Source organism: Mycetomoellerius zeteki, unplaced genomic scaffold, assembly GCF_001594055.1.
Source record: "Mycetomoellerius zeteki isolate Tzet28-1 unplaced genomic scaffold, Tzet1.0 scaffold167, whole genome shotgun sequence".
NCBI lineage: Eukaryota > Metazoa > Arthropoda > Insecta > Hymenoptera > Formicidae > Mycetomoellerius > Mycetomoellerius zeteki.
The window spans coordinates 233,328-245,073 of NW_017256623.1; the positions used below are offsets into that span (position 1 = coordinate 233,328).

At 38.1% G+C, this 11,746-nt stretch overlaps 2 protein-coding genes across 2 annotated transcripts in view; one reads left to right on the plus strand and one right to left on the minus strand.

Moving 5' to 3' along the window:
• simj (transcriptional repressor p66-beta simjang) overlaps nucleotides 1-6,911 on the minus strand; it is a 13,298-nt gene extending 6,387 nt beyond the window's left edge. The window contains exon 1 of the mRNA XM_018445826.1: nucleotides 6,154-6,911. The gene's annotated coding sequence lies outside the window, so the exon portion shown is untranslated. The remainder of the gene's footprint in view (nucleotides 1-6,153) is intronic.
• A 4,061-nt stretch (nucleotides 6,912-10,972) lies between these two features.
• On the plus strand, nucleotides 10,973-11,685 carry LOC108721317 (uncharacterized). The gene is made up of 2 exons (XM_018445804.1): nucleotides 10,973-11,190; nucleotides 11,286-11,685. Exons 1-2 carry the CDS (start codon nucleotides 10,975-10,977, stop codon nucleotides 11,604-11,606), a joined length of 537 nt encoding a protein of 178 aa, XP_018301306.1. The 5' UTR covers nucleotides 10,973-10,974; the 3' UTR covers nucleotides 11,607-11,685.
• Nucleotides 11,686-11,746: the final 61 nt, after the last annotated feature.

The window sequence follows — 11,746 nt, forward strand, 5'->3', positions numbered from 1 at the left end:
CCGCCGGTGCGAAAGGGCTCGCGACGTTTTTCGGCAAAGACCGCCTCCTCGCACGCGGCGTCTTCGCACGCGTCCCCGCGCGCACGAACGATCGTCGTTCCGGGTGCGAAGAGAGACCGGTCGCGCGCGTGCCTAGCCAAGCGTGTTACGGCCTCGCGATGCACACGCGAGTGTACGGGCGATATTCGATAGACCCTCCCCCCTCCTCCCTATCCGTCGTCTTTCGAACGCCGCCCGCACCACCGGCTTGCGAAACTGCCCTTTTCGCTGCATCGAATTCGAGCCGCGCGAACCGCCGCACGTGGGACGCTTACCCCCTTAGTTTCCATGCACGCGAACCACACGGAAAACACTACTCGCCTACTCGTCTTAGTTCATCCCCCCCCTCCCCACTGTTCCTCGCCTCGCGCCCGCCGGCGTCACGTGACGCGGCGTACACGTATCCCGCAGGGGTCTCTAAACTTTCCGCACGCGCAAGTATGTAACTTCTCGCATAGTACAGCGCGAAGTTATGTCATTTCGCGCGTTTGAAAACGGAGTCGGGGCGGCCTCCGCCGTTGCAAAGTTCGCCGCGAAGATACGATAGCGATCTCTCGACGCTGACGTACTCGACTGTAAATTTAGCACAATGTAACTACGCGATTGGAAAAAGATCACTGGAGTCGAAGAGATACGATAGCTTCCGACATTGCCAAGAGAAAGAAGTCCGCTACGTTTATCTGTCACGTGATACGGAAGACGCGCTAATTGATTAACGTTTAACTTCTTATCGATAACTGGAAATAAAAATGAACAAGGCGGCGACCCACAAGATCCGACCTTATCTAAATAGAACATCACTGCGTAAAACACCATCCTTCTAATAACACTAACAATAACATCGATATTATAATTTCCCACTTAACAATATAATGCACTGTCAGTGAAGCCTTAGTCACGAAACATAATAAATACGGTAAACTTTAAACCGTAAGAAATCTAAGTCCCAAAATACAATAGATGTGATAAACCTTAAATCTTAAAAAATTCATTATCCCTACCAATCATCTTCGAGGGACTTAATTAATCATAGTAGTCGATTATTTTACTAATTAATCCTAATTACAGTCGATTATTTTCCTCACTTCGACTGTGATTGCCAATATCTTACGGATTAAAGCTTCCTCTATGTTGCCGCACCTATTGTGTTTCCGGACTAATGCACAATTGAAAATCATAAGTAATGGCTGCGTTCAGCAGAAAAAGCAGCTTTGAAACTGTTGTAAGATTCCTCAATATGATTGGTTATACATACAGATCCAGCAAGGAACTAATGCGCTTTCTATGATAAGCCATTACCCTAAGCTTAAGTCTTGAGCCGTAAGAAAAACTGACCAACTATAGGGTGCTTTCCAGCAAAAGATACAGTGTAACACAGTGAATTATTACATTTTTTTTCCGCTAATGTTAAACGAAGATGACATGATCACTGTGTCACATTGTGGCTATGTTCCAAAATTGACGGCCTGTACTGACAATCTATAGCACGTAACGTAAACTGTAGCATTTTCAGCGCTGGCAGTAAATTTGAAACACAGCCTGTGTCGTTTGCTGGAAAGCACCAATAGTCGATTATTCTTGTCACATTCGACTGTGATTTATCAATTCCTTATAGTTTTAAACTTAAAGCTTAGGTTTAAGACTAGGTCCACAACCTTGCTTTAAGAAGCCTTAAGTCATAAGTCGAAAGAGATTAAGTAACAATAATTTTTGTCTTTAAACTATTTTTACGCAGTCTTTAGGCTTTAACCGTTAGACTTAAGCGAATTGAGCAAAACCCAATTCTTACGATCTAAAAGCATAAATTCTGTGGTCGATATATTGTCACTTACAACTTAAAGCTTACGGCTTACGGCCTCTTAAAGCAAGGTTGTGGACCTAGCCTAATGATTTATTGTAGAAACCCCATAGGGGCTAAAGTCTAACTAGAATCATTTGTATGAAAGAATCTTCTAACAGATAACAAAACTGCTTTTTCTAAACACAGGCAACAGAAACAGGGAATAAGACAGATAACCTATCAGATCGTGTATACCAAAATTCAGGTATAATAGATTGAAATCTGTTAGTCTCTCTTTCTCTCTCTCTCTCTGTTGCTACTGCCGGTGTTTTTCCGGTGAAGTCTTAGGAACACAGAGATTCTTGTATTACGCATAAGGCATACGAAAATCAACCAACTAAAGTTTTTATTTCGTGAAAAGGAAAGAAATGAAGAACTTTGATCAGTTCCTTTTCTTATGCATTATCCGTTATGAGTTATGTGCAATATAATGCTCTCGCCTTTAGTCCAGATCTACAATAGGTATTTTAAGCCTTAAGCCATAAGAAACTAACCACTTACAGTCGAATGCGAGGAGAATAATTGATTGTGATTCATCCATTTCTTACGGCTTAAGGCTTAAAAATCTATTGTGGATCCGTCCTTAGAGCCATGGCACAGAAAAACTTAAGCAGAAAAATGATAAGGAATAAGCGGTATAAAGAAAAGGAAATCAACATATTGGATTTACTAATATTTACGTTATGATCTTACAAGTCTCTACTGTGATTAGTCAATTTGCTTACTACTTAAGTTTTTTTGTGTGCTAAAACCATTGAAAAAATTATACATTGACTGCGTTCAGCAGAGAAAATTAATTAGTTAGCGCTTAGTGATTCTTTAATATAATTGGTTCTTGCTTTTAGTTTTTCGCTAAATCTAAATGTAGGAACCAATCGTATTAAAGGATCGCTAAACGCTGATTAGTTTTCTCTGTTCAACGCAGCCATTGTTATGTTACTGTTGGAGTTTAACTGAGTATCTGACCGCGCGTTCGAGTTTCGTAAGGAGACGAATTATTAAAGGTATCTTAAAGTTGTTTCGAGTCAGTAAGACTTACGCACATACGATTTACGTGTCATTGACACATTACTATATACTGCTACATCAATATCGCACGCACACATCATACGTACGGATTTTCTAAGAAATCTTTCATATTAGATATCTAAAACAATAAAATAGAAATTCAGACAAGGCTAATAATTAATACTTGAATATTATCTGCATCTTTTAACTCTTACATCAGCGTTTGACCCTCATTAGCCTTGTCTGAATTTTTATTTTATTGTTTAAGATTGAGTGTCCTTATTTATGTTTATATATTTATATAATTGTTTAGATATCTAATGGGTCAATTCTAAGCAGAATCGTAAGACTCGTAATGTGTTCTCGTAAAATTTGTATTAAGACCTTATGACTAGCATTCTAATTTTATGCGTATGTATCGTAAGACGTACGATTATTCGTAAATATCTACTATTTCTTATAAATTTTATGGCTAGTAAGAAACTGTCTGTAAAAATATCGTATAAAGGTATAAGAACTTAAAAATTCTTGCAAATCTTACAGGAATATGTTACGAACCTTACGATTCTGCTTAGAATTTAGGCATAAGCCTAACAAATCTAAGAACCTAATATTGTTTGTTCATATAATCCTTAGTCCAAACTAAGATTGCTTTGTACAAAATATAAAACTTATATAATATATAAAGCAAATATTGTTATAAGTCGAAGTCAGATGTCGATAACAAAACTGTAATTTTCCAACTTTTTTTCGTTTTTGGTCGACCGGTTTGGACTTCATCTTTATACTTTAATTGTGGAAAAGGATTTGTAAATCTGTAAAAGTTATAGAGAAATGCTTATTTGAAGAATAATTTCAAGAATAAAACACAAACGACTCTAGAATCCCCTTATGTCTTGTGTCCACGATGTTAAAAATCGCTCCGAGATCTCGGACAGAGAAATTACTAAAAAATTAACAAATCATGTATTAATTCGGTCACATGATCGATGCAATGGTCAATTTTTTCTTCGCTCGAGATCTCGAAGCTTTAAGCCCATTCTTTACGGTTCATCTATCCTTTTTTTTCTTTTCATATTAAACAGGAAAAATGATGAACTATACAAGAAATTCAACTAAAAAAAAAGGAGAAACCTATTATTAGGCCATTTCATTTGTCACACGAAATTTTCAAGCGTGTCAATTAATTGCAAAATAAAGACATTTTCAAGAAATCCTCTATCTTGTAGACAATCAATACGTTTAAAAAATTTGTCGCACGAACAAATGAAACATTAGCCTTATTCGGCCGGAAAACAATGATCGATTCGCCTATGTTTCTCTATCGCACGCAATTCGCGCGAATACACAGGTTTCTTCCCCGACTTTCGCCGATCAACGTGCAATGCGAGATCGACTCGCGTTCCCGTTCGCGAATATACGGAGTTATTGTTCGTATCTCACGCGTGATGATCAATTTCCTACAAAAAAAAAATACGTATAAGCCTGAACGTGATCTACGCGCAGATTGTGTCGTAGCTGCCGCGAATACCGGCGAATTTTCACCAACGTTTCGATGTTTTTTTGGTTTTCTCGATACGATTATGCTAGAACTGGAAATACCGGACTTTTGTGTTTACACATCAAAGAGAAACAGAAGGACCAAAATTTGAACAAATAGTTGAACGAAAGGGATGAGAGAAACACAGTCAAAGGCTATTTACTTATGGTTAGTCAACTACGAGAGTTTCGAAAGATCCTTCATAGATAATTTACGATACTTCAATACATCGATTTCAGAAGTAGGGCCGTACTTAAAACCACAGGCGTAATATTTAAGTAGATATATTTGTAATTAATACGATTCCCGAGACTGAAATCCAAAATTCACTCAGACGTCGATTTAATAAATTAAGCATTTTGTTTAATAAGTTAAATTGTATAATTTAAATATAATTTTATAATCTCGTGCAGTTAATGTTAGTTATGCTTCTAAATTTATGCTATAGAAATACACTTTTGCAATAATATGTATTAGTATATAATCATATCTATTACTATGTGGATTAAAGTATATCAACATTCACGTAATCATCAAAAGCGTAAACATCTATTCTTAACAGTGTCAAATTATCAATGTAAGTAAGGAATATGTACATATATTGCCATTTTTTGTTCTCACAAGAATTACAAATTACTTGGAAAGCGATTAAATGCAAAATAAATCGTCCAATTTATTCGTGTCATTCATTAATGAAGTGACATGCGTTACGATGATAATTTTAAAAAGTAAAAATAGAATAACAAGATGTTGTAACTTCTATTATACACCGCAGTTTAGAACTTTTACATTTATTTTAAATAATTAGTTGTACATTTTTCTCTTCTGTGTTATACACATACAGACTGTTATTGCATTCAATTGCGTTGTCAAATATAACAGCGTTCAATATTATAATAATTCAGTCGTGAAGTTTTAGAAAGTTTTGTTACACAATTTATGTTTTTGACTCTCTCTCTCTCTCTCTCTCTCGAAATCAAAATCTTTGAACAAACTAAATATAACTTGTGAAAGTTTAAAATTTAATTGACAAAAATTAATTCGTAAATAAAGATTTTAATATTATTTTTAGTCACTTCGACATAATAGGCTCGCTCATTGAAAGTATAGAAAATATCGCATGTTTAAAGAAAGTTAATTTTTTACAAAAAATTTTTAATCAGTTTTTAATTACAGTGCACGGTAAACGTAACGGAATACGTAACATTTAAAATTGTGTGTATGTATGTGTGATAGCAATTAAAATATTAATTATTTATTTTTACGTCTGTTCATAAATTGAACATATAAAATTAAATAAAAGAATCGCGCCTACATTTAATGAACATTTTAATTTTGCATGAAGGTAAATTGAACGACGCACGCACAGGAAAATGTTCGGTTCAATTTTGTTATAAAATATGCAGTCCATTAACAATCCATATCTATACATATTTATGTCGCGTTACATTAATTGGGATATCAATAAAAAAAAATTGTAATAAATATCACATATTTGTATCAAATACGATCGTTTTTTGTCTTTTTTCTGTAGAATCCTCCGTAAATATTATGCCGAGGAAGCAGGTACGGCCCTGCGACACAAGGCTTCCGCATCTGACCATCGGAAAAAACTTCGTTATCTCTTTCGATCAGTGGAACGCCTTGAACTTTTCCGTGCCCTCTCCCCATCTCACACCCGAGTCGGCGGTACGCCCGTGTGAAGAAGGCCTTTGGCGATACGTACCTATGATGTCGATCGGGGCTGATCCGAATTCGCGTGGCGGTTCAACCGACATACGAGACGAGCCGATTCTGCCTCTCCTCTCCTCCTCCTCCTCCTCACAGCGCGTACGTCTCCTCCTTCGCAACACGGTACGCGGCGCCGACCGCGTACGGCGAGATGCAAGACGCGCCGCCGTTGCCGGTGACGACGACCGTTTCTTTTTTTTTTCTTCTTCTCTCTCTCTCTGCTCTGCGCCTCACTTCACACGTCACCGCGGTTCGCCGCACTCGCGTATCACCACGATTCACACGGCGAGACGCGCGACGCGCTCGCTCACCGCACTCACTGCAGTCTCTCGTCCACGGCGATATGGATATGGCGCGTACGCATTGTGCATAACCGCGTATTCACACAAAGTCGATGTGCACTCGGGCGACCCGGCCCGCCGGCCGAGCGTTCGTTTCTCGTTCACCCGCCCGCCCTATCGTTCGTTCGTTCGTTCGTTCGTTCCTCCGTCTGTCCGTCCGTCCCTGCGCTTCTGTCTGCTTCTGTCTTGCCGCCGAGCGTCGCGTTTTTTCGGCTTCGCGCTCGTTCGTTTCTCCCGTATACCGGCGGCGTGCACGATACGCCGAATCGTGATCGCGCACACACGCGGCACGCTCCGTCACATGTTCCGAGCCGAGCCTTCCTCTACTTCATCGACACGCGTGCACATACGCACGCACGCACGCACCTTTTCCACGAGAAAGAATGCCCGAGTTCCGGAGTTCCACGCGCGAGTAGCGACACAGCGACCGAGTTCTCCCGGATGGAGGGGAGAAGATTGCCGGGCATGCGCAACGGCGTCAACGTTAGCAGACGCGCTCGTTCCCCAGATCGTGGAATTTCTTCGCGCATGCGCGCTCGCGCGCCCGCCTGACCACGTGACTGTCTCGCAGCCAGTGCATCGCGGTGACCGCGGTGGCAACAGGAGGATGGGAGGGTTCTTAATTAAAAATTGTTCGCCATTTTATTATTTTTCATTTATATAGGTATATGTATATATCTTTTCAATAAATTCTAGTATTTGTACAAGACGACTACGTGCTTAAAGATTTAATAAATTTCACTACGTCGGTAGACTAGGTTGCGATCAAAGTTACAAATGCTTTCGAAGTTTTTGATGGATCAATCAGAAGAATTTTACAAATTGATCAATTAAAAAACGCTTTAAAGAATTTGTAGCATCGCGTTGACTTTTGAGAGACGCAATCGATACAAACGTCGTTCTATTCTTCTTATTCTATGTATAACAAAAATAGAATGACACTTATTGTGTCTACTAATCTCCTTGTGGTTAGGTCTAACCACAAGTTAATCAGATAATGAAAAACCAGGCCTAAAAGGAAGGTAGCTTTTATTTGACTAACAAAGTATGTTTTCTAGCAAGAGATACAGACAACACAGGATGCTTTCCATTTGGTGACGTAAGTCGACCGAATGACATTCTATCTTGTTACTTTATACTGAATATGTCAAGAAAGATAGAAATGATGTTTGTGTCAATTAAATGAAAAGCACTCACAGTGTAATGCGATGCATGTCTATAGTAGAATAGTAAGAAATTAATCAAGAAATTAATTCGTACGAAATTAATCACAATCAATTATTTTCTTTACATTCGATCGTGATTGGCCAATTTTTTACGACTTAAGTAATTTATTTTTACGACTTGTATCGTTCCTTTTGATGTTTTCTGTCTTCTTGTCATAAAGCGAACTCATATAAGCCCTTATATAGAAATGTAATACTAGTCAATATTTAATATTGAAAGACAATAATTAATTACTTATTTCAAGTATTGAAAATATCATTGTTCGATACTTTTAATATTCTACATAAGTAATTCATTACTGTCTTTCAGTAATAAATTGTCTATACACATATATGATTTTTATAAGACAGCACTATGGTACTCAAAAAAATGTAAGCAGTAAAACTTAAATCGTAAGTAAATCGATCGATCACAGTAGAAAACGTAAGCAATAAAAAGTAAAAAAACGTTAATTTGCTTACTATTTATACGTTTTACTGTTCGTGGAAAGTGTGCGGGAGTCCTAACGGTACTCTTATTTCGATAAAATATTCACGCTACCGAATATTCTGTACAGTTTCAAAAAATCTGAGAAAGTTGTCTTATTCTTTAATCATATAAATTTTTATCGTTTAAAAAGTATCGCGCTTGAATCGTCACAGAGAGAATTAACAGAAAATGTCAAAACAGATGTTAGTGATGTTAGATTTATAGCGGACGATAAAGAAAACTACAAAATAAAATTTATTTAGTATTATTGAAAGAAAATTCCTATGCGACTTAATAACGATACTTTACATTGCTCCTTGATCTGCCGGAGCTAGTCAATGACATAAAATGTTCTTGAATGTACACGAACGTGCTGGGATCGAATATGTTGTAAGCAGGTTTGAACCTGATCGGGTTTTTACGACGCATCGAAAAACGACTGCGATATACTCCCGAGCGGAATCATGCTTGAACAAGATCAAGCTCTTTACAATTCTTTCGAGAAATAAAAATGCTGTTTCCGAGTGAAACGAAGTTCTGAATCCGAATCTCTCAGAGGAGGACTCAAGAGAATACCGTTGACGAAAAGGTCGCGATCTCTTTCTCTCCCAAGTTTCGAAATATTGAAAAACTACGAGGACGGTTTTACGAATTTTATGCGTCCATCGCATTTCGATTTATTTCTAGACATCAGATAGAGTCATAATAATAATATATTACATCAAGGGATTGATTGTGTATCTTGAAATGAGATAGAAATTACAAAAATTGAGGAAATTCATAAATGCCCATTTCTACCAATGTATAATAGTTTAATTTTAGTCTTGAGAGATTAACTCTTCATCTTTTTCTAGTTAGAAGAATTAGAAAAAGATGAATTGAGGTTTAAGTTATTCTATGTTGGTAGAAACGGGCATAAATGTTAACCAACGAGATTATAAATATTCCAGTATATTCACTTTTTTGTAATTTTCACTTCATTTCAAGATATATATAATCGGCTCCTAAGATTTAATTTGTCATTATAAGTTAATTTATAATAATTTATAATTTATAATAAAATCATAATCAAACGTCTTTACAATATCAATGTGACTTTTGTGTTCTACCTAGATTTTTCGCTTCTTTTTCATTTGAAAATATTGTACTAATATGAAATCTATCTATTGCTAAAGTAAAAAATCGATGCTTCGTTATTGCGCAACAATCTTTTAGAAAGTTTTCATCGCTCTAATTATCCGCTAATTATCATTCAACTTGCGGCTAATTTCAATCGGTACATCGTAATATCGGACTCCGTAAAGCGTTTCATTTCTGATCATAAATGTATAAAGACCGAGCTATTCGAACGCGTTCTACTAGTAACGCTGGAAAGTTGCTAAGTGAAATCTAAATATCGAAGACAATTCGTATTCGCGAGTATATGCTCGAAATTGATCCTGTCATCCCAGAACGCGGTTGTGAAGATGGACGCGGAGAAGAGAGACGGAGGAGAGGAGAGTCACGGAGATGCGATCGACGAGTAAAGGAGGGGAGGAGAAGGGAAGGATGGGGGCCTGTTGCCCGGGCACCTCAACCTTGAGCGTGCGGACGGGGAAAAAATCGCGACGCCTCTGCGCAAAAATTAACGAGAGCGATACAACATGGCGGCCTCGCCCGCTGTTGATGTTTGTTCCCTTCGCCCTCCCCCTCCCCCAACCACCTTTCTGCGCGGGCTCCATTTCGCTGGGTATCGTTTTGGGCGCGGTGTCACGCCGTCCGGATGAGTGACTGGAGGGTGGAAGGACGAAGGGAGAAAAAGAGGGCAAAAGGGAGACAGGGACAGAGAGAGAGAAAGGGACAATAGGTCATCCTTCGAGATCCCAGCAACCCCCTGTCCAGGCTTGTTGGCGCAGGTCGGGTGTCGCCAGCTATGAGGCTTACAGGAAACACCCCAATATCGGACCGGATGCGGCATCTAGACGCTTTGACAGTCGTCTAAACAAACCCCCGCCTCCGTGAATCCCACTCCACCTGTCTACCGTGTTGCATGCGGCGTCTCGTCGTGGCCAATCGGAATTCAGAAGCGAAGCGCGAGTTCGCAACTCACTTCAAGTTGGATGTCGCTTCTATCGAACGTGACGCACAGATCTTGCGAGATTGATATATTTTTTAAAATCTTATCTCAACGAGGAGATTAAGTATCTTCAATATGCCACGAGATCATTTCTAGTCTGATTTTCTCTCTAGTTTAGAAAAGATAAGAATTTCTAAATAATTGTAATGTTCTCTTGAAAATTTTTTTTAATGAAACTCGCTTTGAATTCTTATAGAAATTAATACTAATGCGGGCCAATTAATACTCATTTTGAGTAATAAGTAATTAATTGATCAGTACTAGTATTAAATTTCTGCAAAGGAGAAGCGAAATCTCACTCTTAAAGATTGAAAATTTAGTCACTCTTTTTAAAGACTGGCTCAATTTTCACTCTTTAAAGTGAAATCTCACTCCAAATTTAGAGAGTTTATAATTTACTTTTCTTTGGGATCAACAATCCTAAAAATTCTGTATCTCTGGAAATTTAAAATATTTTCTTAAAGATTAAGAAAAATTGATTGTTACTAAAAGCGTCTTATCCATTAAAAAACGTTAAATTCTAAAAATATAATAAACAAATTATACTCGATTTTTCTCGCGACGTAAAAAGAGCGACGATTTAAATTTCATATAGGACATATATATTTTTTATAAGACAAGATTACATGGAAAAAAATGCCAAAAGACGATTGAATTGCTCTTTATGCCATGCATTATTTATTTATCGATTCATACATTTTTAAAAATTGATTCACATTTTCAAAAAACATCTGATTTCTATTATTACAGGAGTGACGTAAAAACGATAGATCGGTACACAATCCTACGGGACTTTGAAGTCGAAGGAATACTGATTAGAACGGTTTCAGCATGTAAAAATGCTCACCCGGGACTATCACATCCGCGGGAAACGGTGGAGGTAATTCGTAGCATTAAAGTGGTACAATAACAGACTTCTACGGTACGCAACACAGGTTCCGCAGGTTGTAATGACGAGTCTCGACCCTTCCGCAGGTTCGTACTACTCTATTCCGGAATCGTATTTCGGGATTGTATTATTGCGGGGATGGAAAAGAAACGCTGGGTATAATACATACAAGAAAACGTTGTGACATCGCTTTAAAATTAACTCGGGGATGGAGGAGGTTTCGCACCCCTCATTTTCGGTCATGGGACGAAACTCGTACTAGAACGCGGGGTAAAACTCGTGTTACGGATCGAGAATGTGTACCGAAATACGCACGAGTAGAATATGAGAAATTTATAGACATACGAAGCTGCAAGAGAGACACGTTCGCAAGCAGTTCGGAGAAAGATGTATTTAGTATACATTAAAAAAAAAAGAAACGAAGTAGAAAGTATCACATCGCGCCGCGCAAATAGCTCGGCGCAAGTAGTTCCGTGTAGTCTAGGAACGAGAAAAACGTAAGAATCATTGAATCAAGTGAAAATTAGTCTACTCCTTTTTTCCTTCT

What these genes read in the sequence shown, in the direction of transcription:
- LOC108721317 (XM_018445804.1), top strand. Translation starts at nt 10,975, where the DNA reads ATGCCATGCATTATTTATTTATCGATTCATACATTTTTAAAAATTGAT. An exon ending in ATCCGCGGGAAACGGTGGAG is followed by an intron (nt 11,191 to 11,285) that starts GTAATTCGTAGC and finishes ACCCTTCCGCAG; the next exon opens with GTTCGTACTACTCTATTCCG.